Source organism: Oncorhynchus keta, chromosome 35 (assembly GCF_023373465.1).
Source record: "Oncorhynchus keta strain PuntledgeMale-10-30-2019 chromosome 35, Oket_V2, whole genome shotgun sequence".
Classification (NCBI taxonomy): Eukaryota; Metazoa; Chordata; class Actinopteri; order Salmoniformes; family Salmonidae; genus Oncorhynchus; species Oncorhynchus keta.
Window position 1 is genome coordinate 38,573,667 of NC_068455.1, and position 18,667 is coordinate 38,592,333.

Genomic DNA, 18,667 nt, shown 5'->3' on the forward strand with positions numbered 1-18,667 from the left:
AGGAGGGACGGGGTTCATGACCTTACAGCAGTTCACACACACGCACGTACCATGCACGCACTCACGCACACACACGGACACTCGCCGCTCCGTAGAGCAGCCGGGGTGGTCAAGCACGGCTAAGTGACAACACAACCGAAACCTGGCCAGCACTGCTCTTTATCACCGACCACAACACACAGACATACAGACACACCCATACAAGAAACACACGTCTGTTTGTTTGTTTTACGGCTGTGTTTTGGTTAGTCAGTCTGTCTGTCTGTTCATACAGATTGCTCCTTTAAAATGAGAAATGAAAAACAATAATCTCCTTCCAAATTAAGCTCAATAAAACAACAGCATTTAAATCCTGTGTATGACCCACCAGGGAAAAAATTGAATACATTTTAATATATATTTCATTTACATTAAATTAACTATATAATTGATCGGAAATGAAAATGTACGGACTCAATAGAAAAATATTGACTTAAAAAAAAAAAAAAAATGAAAACCCTTTTCCTACATCTTTTGCTCACTACAATATTCTCGTTCAAAATAATTTCTTCAAACAGGGTCCTATAGTTTCAACTGAACGCAACACTAAAGTAGAGTGAGATGGAGAAAGAGAAAGAGGGAGGCTGAAGGACAGGGGATAGGGGACGATGCCAGGTGGAGAGAGTGAGAGAGAGATGGAGGGGGAGAGAGAGAGATGGAGGTAGAGAGAGAGAGAGCACGAGAGAGGGCGTGAGCACGGGAGAGAGTGAGAGCACGAGAGACAGAGAGAGAGAGAGAAAGAGAGACAGAGAGAGAGAGAGAAAGAGAGAAAGAAAGAGAGAGAGAGAGAGAGAGAGATAGAGAGAGAGAGAGAAAGAAAGAAAGAAAGAAAGAAAGAAAGAAAGAAAGAAAGAAAGAAAGAAAGAAAGAGAGAAAGAGAGAGAGAGAGATGGGGTGGTGTCATTCTCTCCCCATCAGATACATATGAAGCATGATGGGAGGATGAGGGGAGGAATATTTCACTGTCAGACAGGATTCTGCGTGGCTATTCATTTCTCCTCCGTACTCTCCCGCTCTCTCTCCATTTCTCTCTCTCTTTCTCCATCTCTCCCTCTCTCTCTCCCCCTGCTGCAGGATAATGACAATTGAGTCATTCCACGGCATGTAGAGGAGAGTAGAACACACTCAAACATGCATTCAAACACGGTCCCTATGGAGCGTGTGAGAGAGAGAGAGGGAAATTAGGTGGAAAAGAGAGAAAGGGAGAGAGAGACCTTGTGAACTCAGACACGCAGGTTCTCTTCAGTTTAAATCTGCATTTTATTGTGTCCCGGTCACCTGTGTCTCCTCCCATTAGAAGTGAGAGCACTGGAAACCATGATCACCCCACACACCCTGCTTCTCACACACCCTGCTTCCCACACACCCTGCTTCCCACACACCCTGCTTCCCACACACACTGCTTCCCACACACACTGCTTCCCACACACCCTGCTTCCCACACACCCTGCTTCCCACACACCCTGCTTCCCACACACACTGCTTCCCACACACCCTGCTTCCCACACCCTGCTTCCCACACACCCTGCTTCCCACACACCCTGCTTCCCACACCCTGCTTCCCACACCCTGCTTCCCACACACCCTGCTTCCCACACACACTGCTTCCCACACACCCTGCTTCCCACACCCTGCTTCCCACACCCTGCTTCCCACACACCCTGCTTCCCACACCCTGCTTCCCACACCCTGCTTCCCACACACCCTGCTTCCCACACACCCTGCTTCCCACACACCCTGCTTCCCACACACACTGCTTCACACACACTGCTTCTCACTGACCAAAGAGTCTCTGTCTCTCAGCCACATGCAAACCTAAAAAGCTCTCACAAACGTTCCTCCATGTTTCTCAAATGTCACATTTTGAAGTTGTTCCAAACGTCAAATTTCGAAGTGTTAAGTTTGATTTGAGGCATTAATTATGATTTAACTTCGAATTCTTAAGGTTAGGCATGAACTCCAAATAGATAAGTTAACGTTTGTGAACCAAAATATCAAAAACTGCTTTCTATCGCTGGATTCGAACATGCATCGCTTTCGAATCAGAGGCAGGTAACAGCGCTCACGGTTGCCCCTAGTGGTCAGTTTCCTGAGACAAAAACGGACGTTGAATACGGGTGACCTGGCAGTGCAAACCAGCAGCAGGCCGCCCTATTTGAGAAGCAAAACAGACCTAGCACTTAACTCTCTCCCTCTTGTTTCTCTCTCTCTCTCTCTCTCACACACACACACACACACACACACACACACACACACACACACACACACACACACACACACACACACACACACACACACACACACACACACACACACACACACACACACACACACACACACACACACCCACACAGGCCTGCGCTTAGACAGACCTGCTAAATAGTTTACAGTGGCCTGAATTTGCATCAAACCACTACCTCTACTCCAACCACACAGGAAGGACAAAACACGAATAACAATGTATTTGGCTTCTGCAATCTGTGTTATTATGGCAGCATTACTTTGGCCATAGAGGTATGATATGGTGAAAGACCACTTTCCCTAGTGCTGAAAAAAAAAACACGCATCACGGAGATGACATGATAAACGATCCCCTGTCAATTCACACACTCTCTCTTTTTCTAGACAAAGATGTATAAAAAACAGAGAGGGAGCAACGGGATACTTGAATGACGGAGGAGGGGAATCCGCAAGGGGGGCGAGAGGAGCGGAGGGATGGAGAGAGAGAGAAAGACAGAGAGAGAGAGAGGGAGAGGGAGGGATGGGGGCGAGAAAGAGGGAAAGCGGAGGGATGGAGAGAGAAAGAAAGAGAGAGAGAGAGAGAGAGGGAGAGGGTGGGGGGGGGCGAGTAGGAGCGGAGGGACGGAGAGAGAGAGAAAGACAGAGAGAGAGAGAAAGACAGAGAGAGAGGGAGAGGGTGGGGGGGCGAGTAGGAGCGGAGGGACGGAGGGACGGAGAGAGAGAGAAAGACAGAGAGAGAGAGAAAGACAGAGAGAGAGGGAGAGGGTGGGGGGGCGAGTAGGAGCGGAGGGACGGAGGGACGGAGAGAGAGAAAGAGAGAGAGAGAGAGAGAGAGGGAGAGGGGGGCGGGGGTGAGTGTAGTGGAGGGGAATTGAATTGAAAGGTGGGAAGGGTTCAGCCTCCGTAGCGACAGTGACATGGGGTGTAATTGCTAATTGCGACGCGTACCTCTGGAATGGCGCGGCCGTTTGTGTCTCAGCTGGCGTTGTACGTCAGAATGCTATTTCAGCCAGTGCTTTTATGAGGAAACCAGCCAGGTCGCTCAAGATCCACCTTCGAAATCCGACGTCCATCCATGACGTCGGGAGATGCCTTCGAAACCAGCCACTAGGGGCAACGGTGAGCAATATTACCACCGAGTATGCTTGGGTATTGCTAGGGTGTTGTGGACGGGGGTGGCGGTGGGGCGTGAACTCTGGCACAGAATTCGGAGACAGCAGCAGAGCAACCCAGGGTGTCCAAAACACCTCCAAATTTGACGTTTGGAGCGACTTTGAAATTTGACGTTCGGAGAAAGGTGGACAGACATCAGCATCGGAAGTCAAATTGGTCAAACCGTGAGATCTTGTTGACACGCACACACACCCCCCCCCAGTCACACACCCTGATGGATTGAACTAAAATCCGATAAATTTACAATCACATCATCAAGGCCTCCTCTTTTATCCTTGGCTTTCTGCTCACATTAGTATCTGAGTGTGTGTGTGTGTGAGTCAACGTGTGTGAAATGTCATTTTAAATTGTGTGTGTGTGTGTGTGTGTGTGTGTGTGTGTGTGTGTGTGTGTGCACATCCACAGACACACATATTGCTCTCCGTCTCTGAGGGGTGAACGGGTCTGCTCAGGAGGCTCTCTCTTTAAACCACAGTTAATTACCCTCGGAATGTCTCACACCCTGCACAACAGGGGCCGCCACCGCGTGTGTGTGTGTTTGTGGAGACAATGGGACAGGGGCCACGGGGTAACACATATGCGTAAAAAACACACCCTATGACACCTTTACACACCATCCTGATCGGACAGGGGGATAAGCCACAGACACACAGAATTATATGAGCACACACACACAAATATATACACAATCACCACAGCACAAATTCACAAATAGATGCACACACACGCGCACGCACACGCACACGCACACACACACGCACGCACGCACGCGCACGCACGCACGCACGCACACACACACACACACACACACACACACACACACACACACACACACACACACACACACACTCTCAGTAGGGGACATATTGACATGATTTGACAGATGATTTAAGTAAATGATTTTATAAGGAGATTAAAAGGAATTTAATTTACGCAATCTCCCTTCGATTCCCCTGATCCCTTCCTCCAGTGCTTTCATCTCCTCTACACAGAGAACAACCGAACGAGAGACGGACAGGAGAAGAAGAAAAAAATCAAATCCTAAACTTTTATTCAGGCTGGCTGGTTATATCAGAATGTGGTGGGATCTATAGAAGGAGGAGGCTGTCTCCGAGGCACGGACAGAGTTCTCCATTAGAAACCGCTCATTCAAAAATGATAGACCTATTATTATAGTGGAGGGACTCTAGTGTTCTAGTGGGAGATTTTATTATAATTGTAAAGCTAAAGTGAGAATTTATTTTACGCTGTAAATGCAAATATTAATCTTGTGTTTTCAATTTAATTACGGGCATAGGCGGTATAATCCAGTCCAATCCCCCTAAAATCTAAACAGGCATATTCCGTTTGGTTACACATATGTTAAATGCACCACATTCGTGCTGGAGAACGCAAAATCAGGAAAGGAGCTCCGACAATATACAATTTTGCAAGTGCTTAGAATGTATATTATTTCAAATGTCCTAAATATAAAATCGGAAAATAATCATCACATCTGATATGACTGTCCTATCGGCAGAACAGCGAAGCAATGTTGCACGCACACGGGCGCATTGTCGGTTCTGTGTGTTTTTGGAAATGTTGCATTTCTCTAGCACGGAATGTGGTGTGCTTCACATATCAGTCACATTACAAACATTGAAAATACATACTTAAAATAACACCACGTTTTTTTAAAACGAGTCACATTCCAAACATTGAAAATCATATCCTTTATATAGCGCACCGAGTACATGCATAAGATACCGCAGACATCCAATGAAAAACAAATGCATAACATTTCAATGTGCAATTTAAAAAATAAATTAAAAAATCACACGCTCCCACCATTTATCTGGGAAATAGATGCACAGCGATATCTAACGATATGTCCCAAGTGTTCTGCAAGACACAACAAGCCATGAAAATACACCTTTCGCAGGTTCAGGAATCGGCCCAAGTCTTTTATTAAATCATTCCCCTATTCTTTTCAATCAAGAAAACCCGGCATGACAATCTACCTTCAACATCCCCGTGACCTCTAGGAATAAACAACGACAGCATACACATTAAATCAATTCAACTAACTAAGAGGGGAAAACCCTTAATGACATGCAAATGAATTGTATGTTCAGGCATGAAGCGAATATAATTATGATAATCGTCAAAATGGCACTTGTTGTTATTATTATTATTATTATTATTATCATTATCCATAATATATCAATTAGTATCCCACTCGTCAATTTCGACGTAGGAGGTGAGCGGGGAGCGAGCGGTGAGAGAGGTGAGTAATGACTATGAGTAAAGCCTGGGTACAGCTGGGACCAAGAGAGAGGGATTCGGACGGTGTGTTTCTCTATGTGAAGCGACTCTCACCCCGGATCACTAATGACACTGAGACAGGGGCGAAAACCCAGGCTAAAGCCCATCGCTGTAGACAGGAGAAAAGAATGTCTCCTGAATCGTCTGGTCTCCTTCATACAACACGTCCTTCGCCCCTTTCGAAGCTCCTCTAGCTATATCTCAGTCACACCACTGCAATTCACACACTCCTTGCAAAAATGCTCAAATACACTATACTCTCAAATACAATTCTCAAATATAATAAATCCATAAATACGTAAATTTGAAATAAATAATTGGGTCATTTTACACAAGGTTTCCGAAGACGAGAAGTATATTCCAAAGCTAGGGTTTTACACCCACCCGTATCCACATTATAACACAAACACACACACTGTTCAAACACGACCCCACAAACACACACGTACAGAAAGTCGGTAGGCATGCAGGTAGAGTGACTGGGTTGTGTACCTTCGCATTAACATGACCTTTCATTTCTCTCTATGTAGATTACCAATCTAGCCGTTCTTTCTCTCTATATTAACCTCCGGTCTGTGTGTGTGTGTGTGTGTGTGTGTGTGTGTGTGTGTGTGTGTGTGTGTGTGTGTGTGTGTGTGTGTGTGTGTGTGTGTGTGTGTGTGTGTGTGTGTGTGTGTGTGTGTGTGTGTGTGTGTATGTATATAGTCTGTAAGAAGGCTGGAAAGCGAGGCTCCACTTTAGAAGCGTTATCAGCGTTCAGACACAGTCCAGGGCAGGGGTCAAGAGTGCCATGGTTTCCTTTAGAAACACTCAAACAAAGTCAACTTGTCCAGCTCTCCTCTCTTCTCTTCACCCTATCTATCGCTCCATTGTTCTCTCTTCATTCTACTCACTTTGCTTAAGGCCAAGTATTAACAAACAGAGGGAGGAGCGTGCGATTTAGGGAATATTTTTTTCTCTCTCCAAAACTAGGACTCCCCTTTAATTTACACGCCACACTTTAGGTAATTCTGTCACCTGGAACTCTCCTCAAATGTATTTGTGAAATGTAATTGAGTAGACAGCTTAACTAAAACACTTGTTTTATAGTCTTCTGGCGATCGTCACTGTTCTCTGGGTTGTGTGTCTGTAGACAGAGAGGTATGGGAGTGATGCTCCCGATCCCTGATTCTGTATTTACATAAAACACTCGACACACACACGATCCTCCGCCTGGCTGCTCCACCAGCCAGTTAATCTGCATTTTTAACACTGTCCTTAACACAAGCCAAAAAGAGCAAAGCGCTAGCTAAAGGAGCAGCGTGTGTGTGTGTGTGTGTGTGTGCATGGTGTGTCCGTGCGGAGCGACGCAGCGCACTGTTGTCTCCGATGCCACGGCAGGGCCACATGCTGTGCTGGCCGTCTGAAATTCAAGCTCTCCTGGCATTTAAGAGCGCTTTCTCCTCCTCCTCCTCCCCCTGCCGCTTCTGTCCGTTCCCTCTCCGTCCTGGCCGCCCCCCCGGGCTGGCTGACGGACAGCCCTCACACACGCTGAACACACTGACCCCACCTAATAACCTAAGACTTAAACATCCCATACCACGCACACACGCTCTATTATACAGTGGCTCATCAAGTAGTACGGCTCTCTGTGCTGGGATAGACATGCCAGAGTGTGTGTGTGTGTGTGTGTGTGTGAGAGCGAGAGAGTGTGTGTGTCCTACTCAGGTGGAGCGGCAGAAATTCAATTCCTCACGCTGAGTGAGAGCTCCTGTCTGTACCGCAGCCCAGCACCAGTAGACAGACGCATACTGTTACACTGTTACACACAGTCAAACAGACACATTTTCACACACTACCTGACAGTGGAAAGCAACCTTGACATTCTACCCGGCCACCTCCGCAGTATCACACGAAATAACACACACACACACACTCCTACTCTGATAAACGCGGGCACGGCACACACAGACACACACAGGCACACACACAGTCAAAGGCATTCACAATGACAAGAGGTAAGGAAAGAAGTAGTAAAAAGGTCAAATTTACCTACTCTTGTTCTGAGTGTAGGGAGAAATACTCAGGAAGGGAAAGCTCTATGGAATCCATCTGCACACTGCCACCATAATGTGAAAAAGCCTCCTCTATAAATCAAAGTTTTTTTCTGCTCTCCTCCTCCTCTCCTGTCCTCCTCTCTCTCTCTTCTCTCTCGCTCCGATCTCTCTCTTTCTCTCCTCTCTCTCTCTCTCTCTCTCTCTCTCTCTCTCTCTCTGTTCCTGTCAGAGCACTGCAATCAGGCACAGTGGTCCTCCGTGTGACAAGCCTATAGGCACAGCAGCCAGCTAGTTGGGACCAAAAGCTCCAGCACTCTTCTAATCAAGGACTTAAAGCCACGATTGGAGCTCATTAATATGTAGCAAGGCTTTGCATATGTAGTCCCTCTGGCCCATCCGGGCTGCTCATTGGTGGACGGGCGGCCAATGGCAGAGAGGCAGGGCTCGGTCTGCACGCACGGAGAGAGAGAGAGCAGCCGAGCAGGTGGAGAGTGGAGGGCAGAGACAAAGAGAGAGAGAGAGAGAGAAAGAGAGAGAGAGAGAGGGACGGAGGGAGGGAGGGGGCAGAGGAATAACGAGAGTGAGCGGTGAAGAGCGAGAGAGAGGTGAGGAGAGTGGGATTTAAAGAACCAGTGCATTCTGTCTGTCTGTCTGTCTGTCTGTCTGTCTGTCTGTCTGTGTCTGTCTGTCTGTCTGTCTGTGTCTGTCTGTCTGTCTGTCTGTCTGTCTGTCTGTCTGTCTGTCTGTCTGTCTGTCTCTGTCTCTCAGGGTAGTTGTCATCAGTGGAGAGAAAGGCTCTCAGACCAGGGTGATACCAAACGTTGTGAATGAAGCCCTGTCATGCAAATACAGCGTTCCATCTGTTTATTGGCAAAAGTCTGTCGTTCTCTCACAGCCTCTCTTCTTTTCCTGCTCTTCCTTTTTCTCTCTGTCTTAATACTCTACCCGTCTGTCTGAAAGTGAGAAAATTAGTCAAATTAAAATATTCCTCTGACCGTCATGTGTTCAAACAGCGCTTGCTCACGCTATGATTTCTGCATATTTGAGCCGGACAGAGTGAGACAGGGTAAAAAGATCAAAGAGGGACATGTATTTTTCAAGTTATTTTAACATTTCACAGTAAAGTACGTGCTGAAAATTCAAGCTCGCCCTCACTCAAGCAATAGGTGGATATGCTGCTATGTTGGATCAATTAGTTTCATAATGGAATTGAATTTCACACTATCCAAAAGGGAAAATGAAATGAAAAATCCTAAAACCAGCTCAGCAGTAAAAATAGGGATTACATTTCCCAGTCCGAGATTCTGGACGGTCTTTGTTGTGGAATGATTGAGAAATGATTTGGGAACGATTTGAGAATGATTTGGGACCTGTTTCCCCGGCTCTGACTGTGTCCGGGTTGTTTTCCAGGCGCATGTCAGCGGCTCCCCGCCTTCCAACCCCAGCAGGGACTGTATTCCCGGCGCCTCAGAACGACGCAATTCCCACTGCTCGGAAAATCCCGGAGCGCCGGTGTTCCACTAACTATTGTGTTTCACAGATGAGGAGCGGATGTCAATAGTGTCCGACTGGCTCTGTGCTCCACACACACTCAGGGGGGTGAACCCTATTTCGTCAAACGTGTATTTCCCTATCTTAAGAAATAAAAATCTCTCTCTCCCCCTGTCCTGTGTCATATACCCTCCCTTGGATGGATGAGAGGATGAGGGAGCGGAGGGGTGGAGGGGTGGAGGGATGGAGGGATGGAGGGGTGGAGGGGTGGAAAGGGGGGACATACAGATGAAAGGGAAGTGTTATGATTATCAGGTTTGGAGGAACAGAGAGAAACCAAACCAATCTGGTCCGTGGCCCCGCTTTGAAGGGTGTGTGTGTGTGAATGTGTGCATTTGAGCACAGACACACACACACACACACACACACACAGAACAAAACAAGTGACTGATCTGTCCCGGATCTCACCCTCTATTAATACCTTTCTAATAAAAGATAAATACTGTATTTCACCAAATAAATGGATGTGGTATAAAATCAACATTTCCCTCCTCGGTTTTCTCACTGTGTTAATTGATCGTCAACAACGAGCGGCTGTTTGCCTAGAGGTAACTGTGGCATCGTAGGAGGGCCATCCCTTCATCCTTCTATCAATTAAACCATGATCATGTAAGGAAATCGTTCTGGGGTGTGAGTTGCGACGGCTATGACACCATACATACACACACACACACGCGCGTACACGCACACACGCACACACACACACACACACACACACACACACACACACCCGTCTGGCCAGGCGTACCTCTGTTATGATGTATCCTTCAGTCTATATGCATCGACAAAGATGAGTTGGAATCAATGCAGCTTTCTCCTGGCTGTAAACAAATACTTTAGCAGAGATGCACGGCCTTCTCTATCTTTCTCTCTCTTTCTCTCTCTCTCCATCTCTCTCTCTGTCTCTCTCTCTCTCTCTCTCTGTCTCTCTCTCTCTCTCTCTCTCTCTCTCTCTCTCTCTCTCTCTCTCTCTCTCTCTCTCTCTCTCTGTCTCTCTGTCTCTCTCTATGTATCTTTCTCTCTGTCTCTCTCTCGCTGTCTCTCTCTCACCTGTCTTTCTCTCTCGCTCTCTCTCTCTGTCTCTCTCCTCACCTTCAGTAACACCAAAATACAGGACCATAAAACCTTTGAAATACATTGAGAACAGTAACACACTAACACACTGCTTGCACTAACACACACATCAGTGTGTGTGTTTAGTGGGAGTTTCAGTTTTTAGGAAAATGAGTTTCCACAGCCTTACCGCTGATAATGACCATCACTGGGTTCAGCTGAACCATCAGACAATTAGAAAAATATAGAAAGCTGTGATACCTTATCGTAATAATCACCCTTTCCCCCCAATAAAAAATAACTATTGAGCTCAATGAATTAGAAAAACGAAGTAACAGAAACACTCATGGTAAAATGAATGACTCTCAAATGTGTCCCAAACTAAGCCAACGAATCCAAACAAGAGAGTGATCATTTCAATTTCAACCACTATTTAGTCAAATCTCTGTCTGTCTAATGTATTCATTTCAATTGAATGTTGTTGTTTTTAAGGTATACAGACATTCAATCCCTGCAGCAGCAAAGCAGAGCATTGATTAAAAGATACTAAAGAGGGGTTTCAAAGCTGTGCGTTGTGAGTGTGTGAAAGCAGAGTGCTGTGTGTGTGTGTGTGTGTGTGTGTGTGTGTGTGTGTGTGTGTGTGTGTGTGTGTGTGTGTGTGTGTGTGTGTGTGTGTGTGTGTGTGTGTGTGTGTGTGTGTGTGTGTGTGTGTGTGTGTGTGTGTGTGTGTGTGTGTGTGTGTCGGGGCCATTTGAAATGTATTTTAATTGGTGCATCTATAATGGAAATGGGAGGAAGACATGCTAGCACGGCCGCGGTGCAGCTAGACTACAGACAAACAACGTACCTGTGTTCAGTCAAATCCCCCAGGACACACACACACACACACACACACACACACACACACACACACACACACACACACACACACACACACACACACACACACACACACACACACCAAACAAACAAACAGGCCACACACATCCCAGTACAAACAAACACATTTAGAGGCATAGATACACAACCTCTTCCTGCAACTCTGTACTGTTCTCTGCACGTCTCTCTGTCTAATGATATAGAGAATGTAAAAATACAACATCAAGTCAAATTCCACTTGTTGTATTAGGTTTGTAACTTTTTGGAGTACAGGGGTCTCTTCATGTATGGTCCATGGTCCAGATGTATTGATTGTGTTCGTGTCTCTCCTTGTTGACAGTGACCCCTTTAGGGCTTCTGAAGTATGTGGAAATGTTTTTAGGTTCAGAGTAGTAAGCAGTGTGAATTACGATGAAATATAATTGAGTCTCTCCTCTCCTCTCAGTCTCTCCTCTCGTCTCCCCTCCTCTCCTCTGTCTCTCCTCTCGTCTCCCCTCCTCTCCTCTCGTCTCCCCTCCTCTCCTCTCCTCTGTCTCTCCTCTCGTCTCCCCTCCTCTCCTCTCAGTCTCTCCTCTCGTCTCCCCTCCTCTCCTCTCAGTCTCTCCTCTCGTCTCCCATCTTCTCCTCTCAGTCTCTCCTCCCATCATCTCCTCTCAGTCGCTCCCCTTCCCTTCCCTCCTCTCCTCTCAGTCTCTCCTCTCGTCTCCCCTCCTCTCCTCTCAGTCTCTCCTCTTGTCTCCCCTCCTCTCCTCTCAGTCTCTCCTCCCATCTTCTCCTCTCAGTCTCTCATCTCGTCTCCCCTCCTCTCCTCTCAGTCTCTCCTCTCATCTCCCCTCCTCTACTCTCAGTCTCTCCTCTCGTCTCCCCTCCTATCCTCTCAGTCTCTCCTCTCATCTCCCCTCCTCTCCTCTCAGTCTCTCCTCTCATCTCCCCTCCTCTCCTCTCAGTCTCTCCTCCCATCTTCTCCTCTCAGTCTCTCCTCCCCACTACCCTCCTCTCCTCTCAGTCTCTCCTCTCATCTCTCCTCCTTTCCTCTCAGTCTCTCCTCCCATCTTCACCTCTCAGTCTCTCCTCCCCACTACCCTCCTCTCCTCTCAGTCTCTCCTCCCATCTTCTCCTCTCTGTCTCTGCTCTCCCTTCCCTCCTCTCCTCTCCTCTCAGTCTCTCCTCTCCCCTCCACTCCTCTCCTCTCAGTCTCTCCTCTCCCCTCCTCTCCTCTCAGTCTCTCCTCTCCCCTCCTCTCTTCTCCTCTCAGTCTCTCCTCTCCCCTTCCCTCCTCTCCTCTCAGTCTCTCCTCTCCTCTCCCCTCCTCTCAGTCTCTCCTCTCAGTCTCTCAGTTTCTCAGTCTCTCAGTCTCTCAGTCTCTCAGTCTCTCAGTCTCTCAGTCTCTCCTCTCCTCTCCTCTCCTCTCCTCTCCTCTCCTCTCCTCTCCTCTCCTCTCAGTCTCCCCTCTCCTCTCCCCTTCCCTCTTCTCCTCTCAGTCTCTCCTCTCCCCTCCCCTCCTCTCCTCTCAGTCTCTCCTCTCCCCTCCCCTCCTCTCCTCTCAGTCTCTCCTCTCCCCTCCCCTCCTCTCCTCTCAGTCTCTCCTCTCCCCTTCCCTCCTCTCAGTCTCTCCTCTCCCCTCCTCTCCTCTCAGTCTCTCCTCTCCCCTCCCCTCCTCTCCTCTCCTCTCCTCTCTGTCTCTCCTCTCCCCTCCCATCCCCTCTTCTCCTCTCAGTCTCTCCTCTCCCCTTCCCTCCTCTCCTCTCAGTCTCCCCTCTCCTCTCCCCTTCCCTCCTCTCAGTCTCTCCTCTCCTGCCTAACTGAATACGGAAGGTCTTAAATATGCACTAGCCAACCACACCAACCACTCTGTCAATATGAGTCAATAACTGCTACACACACTCTCATTCAAAGACACACACACACAGAGCTACGCAGCATTTCACAAATGTCACACAGGTCTTCCTTTGTCTCCTCGGAGTCATGTCTGTGTGACACACACTCATGCAAGCACACACACAACCCCTCTTATACGAGTGCATAATCACAATGAAGGGAAAGCATGGATAAGTGTATGTATGGATGTAGGGTGGTGCCTTATTGTACACATTCGAGCAGTCGACTGCTGCTGTCGTGCGAGTGTGAGTGAGAGAGTGTGCATGTGACTGATCGCGTGTGAGTGTGTGTGCGTGCGTGCGTGTGTGTGAAATGTTAAAGACGATGATGACCCTGTGGTCGCAGGCTGTTGACATCTGTAGAGGAATTATCAGACCTGGGCTGACCAGGCATCAATCACAGCAGTCAATAGGCGAGGGCAAGTTCATTCAGGTCAGCTCTCAGACGGCTTGGTGTGTGTGTGTGCGCGTGTGTGTGTTCTGAGTTACTTACAATGGTTCCCGGTAGCAAAGGAACACACAGTCTGAGCTTTAAAGCTTTTTGCCACCGTGCAGAGAGCAGGCTGCAGTTCACCATAGGATAGATAGAGGGCGCTATGGACTCTGGTCAGCCCACCATTCAGCCCACCAATGTACTGTGGCCAGGGGAGAGAGAGAGGAACATTTCCATTGAAATTCTATCCATTTGTACGTTTGAAATATGAAATATTAAGTTAATTTCAAACGTAATTTAAGTGCCTTTGCAAGAAGGTCTCTTTTTATGTAGTGTTGTGTTGTCTCTCTTGTTGTGATGTGTGTTTTGTCCTATATTTGTATTTAATGTATTATTGTTTTTAATCCCAGCCCCCGTCTCCACAGGAGGCCTTTTGCCTTTCGGCAGCCGTCATTGGAAGTAACAATTTGTTCTTAGCTGACTTGCCTAGTTAAATAAAATGTTAAATTAAAAAAAATATTTAAAAATGACCCAAAAAATTGGTGAATAAAATAAGTACAAAAGGTCCTTATAACAACTGACACCGCTTTACCGATAGCAGACGGACAGATTGTCCAACCGTCTCATGCACGCGGACACGAACACCGTGTCCATGTCATGTGGTGGTGGAGGTGGGGAGTGAGAGAGCGAGGGGCTACAGTAAGTGGTCTAATGGCCTAGCAGCAGGTACAATTGTCACATGAAGGAAAGGGCCAATTTCAAAGCCCTCCTGCCTAGCCCTGATATAACAACCTCACTGCAGGACCCACGGGACAGACCCTGTCTCTCTCTCTCTCTGTGTGTGTGTATGTGTGTGTGTGTGTGTGTGTGCGCGTGTGTGTGTGCGTGTGTGTGCGTGCGTGTGTGTGTCAGACAGAAAGACATCATTATATCTCTAGGTGGACAGTGTGTAACTGGGGGAAATTAAAGGGTAGACAGTCGGACGGAACTCATATTATTAGACACAAACTACATTTCTAGGTGAGTTGTTTGGTTGTTTACTGCTAAAAGAGAGTGTGACACTTTGTGTGTGTGTGTGTGTGTGTGTGTGTGTGTGTGTGTGTGTGTGTGTGTGTGTGTGTGTGTGTGTGTGTGTGTGTGTGTGTGTGTGTGTGTGTGTGTGTGTGTGTGTGTGTGTGTGTGTGTGTGTGTGTGTGTGTGAGAGAGAGAGAGAGAGAGATAGAGAGTGGGCCGAGATAACAGTGACAACACACTGGGGCATAAAACAATACGGAGATAGCAAACAAATCAAAATACAGCTAAACGATAATTAGACAAGGGAGTACAGTCTGTGTATACAGTATGATACATATCAGAATATACAGATATACAAAACAATGTCCAGAACATAATAATGTACATTTCCAAATGACACAAACTGAAAAGTAAAATAATCGTAACACGATGTAATGGAATAACAGTAGTAATTTTTATTTGTATATATATATATATATATATATATATATATATATATATATATATATATATATGAAATATGAAATATATATAGCGAGAGAGAGAGAGAATTATGAGTGAACAAAAAAAATGACCTTCACATCTTGCATTTTTTAACATAATACAAGGGTTAAGTCGATAGATAGTGAGAATTTAGAAGTAATATGGTATATCACAGCTAGTTAAACAGCGCCTTCAGAAAGTATTTGCACCCCTTGACTGTTTCCACATTTTGTCGTGTTACAACCTGAATTTAAAAATGGAATAAATTGAGATGTTACTGTCACTGGCTTACACACATAATACACCCCATAATGTCAACGTGGAATGACGTTTTTCCCTTTTTATTTTACACGTTTATTAAAGGTCTGAAATGTCTTCAGCCAATAATTATTCAAGTCTATTAACTAGTAACACAAGTTGCATGGACTCACTCTGTGTGCAATAATAGTGTTGAACATGTGTTTTTTATGACCACCTCATCTCTGTACCCCACACATACAATTACTGTATCTGTAAGGTCCCTCAGTCGAGCAGTGAATTTCAAACACAGATTCAACTACAAAGACCAGGGAGGTTTTCCAATGCCTCGGAAACAAGGGCACCTATTGGTAGATGGGTAAAAAAAAACAAAAAAAAAACAGACATTGAATATCCATTTCAACATGGTGAAGTTATTAACTCAGTTGCCGGTAGGAAGGAAACTGCTCAGGGATTTCTCCATGAGGCCCATGGTGACATTAAAACAGCTGCCGAGTTGAATGGCTGTGATAGGAGGAAACTGAGGATGGATCAACAACATTGTAGTTACTCCACAATACTAACCTAATTGAAAAGAAGGAAGTCTGTACAGAATACAAATATTCCAAAACATACATCCTGTTCGCAACAAGCAATTCACTTTTTGGCTGAATACAAAGTGTTATGTTTGGGGCAAATCCAACACATTACTAAGTATCACACAAGCAAAGTAGTGGCCGAATCATGTTATGGGTGTGCTTGTAATTGTTAAAGATTGGAGATCAGGATAAAAAAGGTTTTCTAGCAATGATAAACAACCAATTTGACAGAGCTTGAAGAATTTGGAAAAAAAATCATATTGGGCAATTGTTGCACAATCCAGGTGTGGAAAGCTCTTAGAGACTTACCCAGAAAGATTCAAAGCTGTAATCACTGCCAAAGTTGCATCTACAAAGTATTGACTTGAGTCAATTAGATATTTAATTTAATTTTCAATACAATTTGCAAAAAAAACATGTTTTAAATTTGTCATTAAGAGGAGTTGTGTGTAGATGGGTGAAATTGCTTTATTTTGAATTCAGTCTGTAACACAATAAAATGTAGGGGTATGAATACTTTCTGAAGGCACTGCTATAATGGAATTAGTTTGCTCTTTACAACGGAAAGCAAATGGAAATGCACAATTGTATTATTGTATAAGCAGAAAAATATGCTCTTCTCAGAAAATAGAGTGATTTCTGAAAGTATTCAGATCTCCTGACTTTTTTCACATTTTGTTACATTAAAGAATTATTCTAAAATGGATCAAATATTATTTGATCTGCAATACCTTATTTACATAAGTACTCAAACCCTTTGCTATGAGCCTCGAAATTGAGCTCAGGTGCATCCTGTTTCCATTGATCATCATTTAGATGTTTTTACAACTTGATTGGTGGTAAATTCAATTAACTGGACATGATTTGGAAAGGCACACATACCTGTCTATAGAACATCCCACATGTCACAACCTAATCCAAGCCATGAGGTTGAAGGAATTCTCCATAGAGCTCTGAGACTGGATTGTGTAGAGGCACAGATCTGGGGAAGGCTACCAAAACATTTCTGCAACATTGAAGGTTCCCAAGAACACAGTGGCCTCCATCATTCTTAAATGGTAGAAGTTTGAATCCAACAAGACTCTACCTGGAGCTGGTAGCTGGCCAAACTAAGCAATCTGGGGAGAAGGGCCATGGTCAGGGAGGTGACCAAGAACCCGATGGTCACTCTGACAGAGCTCTAGAGTTCCTTTGTGGAGATGGGAGAATCTTACAGAAGAACAACCATTTCTGCAGCACTCCACCAATCAGGCCTTTATGGTAGAGTGGCCAGAAATAAACCACTCCTCAGTAAAAGACTAATGAAATACCCCCAAAAGCACCTAAAGGACTCTAAGACCATGAGAAACAAGATTCTTTGGTATGATGAAACAAAGATTGAACTCTTTGACCTGGATGCCAAGTGTCACGTCTGGAGGAAACCTAGCACCTTCCCTACGGTGAAGCATGGTGGTGGCAGCATCATGCTGTGGGGATGTTTTTCAGCAGCAGGGACTGGGACAGTAGTCAGGATCGAGGGAAAGATGAATGTAGCAAAGTATAGAGAGATCCATGATGAAAACCTGCTCCACAGCGCTCAGGACCTCAGGCTGGGGCTAAGGTTCACCTTCCAACAGGACAATGACCCTAAGCACACAGCCACGACAACGCAGGAGTAGCTTCGGGACAAGCCCAACCAGAGCCCGGACTTGAACCCTATCGAACATCTCTTGAGAGACCTGAAAATAGCTTTGCAGCAGCGCTCCCCATCCATCCAGGCAGAGCTTGAGAGGATCTGCGGAGTGGAATGGGAGAAACTCCCCAAATACAGGTGTGTGGACACACACACCACCACCCATACACACACCATACACACCACCACCCATACACACACCACACACACCACCACCCATACACACACCATACACACCACCACCCATACACACACCACACACACCACCACCCATACACACACACCACACACACCACCACCCATACACACACCACACACACCACCACCCATACACACACCACACACACCACCACCCATACACACACCACACACACCACCACCCATACACACACCACACACACCACCACCCATACACACACCACACACACCACCACCCATACACACACACCACCCAAGCTTGTAGCATCAAATCCAAGAAGACTTGAGGCAGTAATCGCTGCCAATGGTGTTTCAACAAAGTACCGTGTACACGCGCGCACACACAAACACACGCACACACACACACAAACACACACACACAGAGGGATTTATTGACTGCTGCTGATATGTGATACGCTTTAGGGCATTAAGGTACCTTTTAGTCAGGTATTTGTAGATGGAATGGAACCTTTCTGAGTCTTATCTCTCCCTGTAATTAGGACTTCACCGGCCTGATATCAGTTATACTGCTCTCTTTCTCTCGCTGCGGTTGTATTCGGCGCGTCTGACAAATAAATAAATTGTATTTGATTAAGGTAAAATCTACTCATGAAGTCTGATTAATTTGTAATTGACAAACGGCATTTAAGTACAGAGTAAATATACCTATAACATTACTATAACTTCTTTGGACCTAACATGATCATCATCTAGTATTCCAAGATACACGGTAGAATGGTTGTACAGTACTAATGGGTACACAAATACTTTGTTCCACCCCCCCACACGTAATGCATTTTTAAAAACCTGCTGATAAGCCTGTGCAAATATGTTTTTAACACAGAAACGTCAAAATCTCAAGGAAGCTTTGTTCTAAC

General features: G+C 45.9%; 1 protein-coding gene across 4 annotated transcripts in view; it reads right to left on the bottom strand.

Moving 5' to 3' along the window:
* Nucleotides 1-8,100, bottom strand: part of esrrga (estrogen-related receptor gamma a) — a 116,940-nt gene extending 108,840 nt beyond the window's left edge. For 2 of the 4 annotated variants that reach the window (XM_052496969.1, XM_052496968.1), the window contains exon 1: nt 7,793-8,100. In XM_052496969.1, the coding sequence (XP_052352929.1) occupies nt 7,793-7,848 (56 nt within the window). In that variant the 5' untranslated portion in view covers nt 7,849-8,100. Of the gene's footprint in view, nt 1-7,788 lie in introns of all 4 variants that reach the window. The other 2 variants (XM_052496971.1, XM_052496970.1) reach the window with 1 other exon arrangement.
* Nucleotides 8,101-18,667: the final 10,567 nt, after the last annotated feature.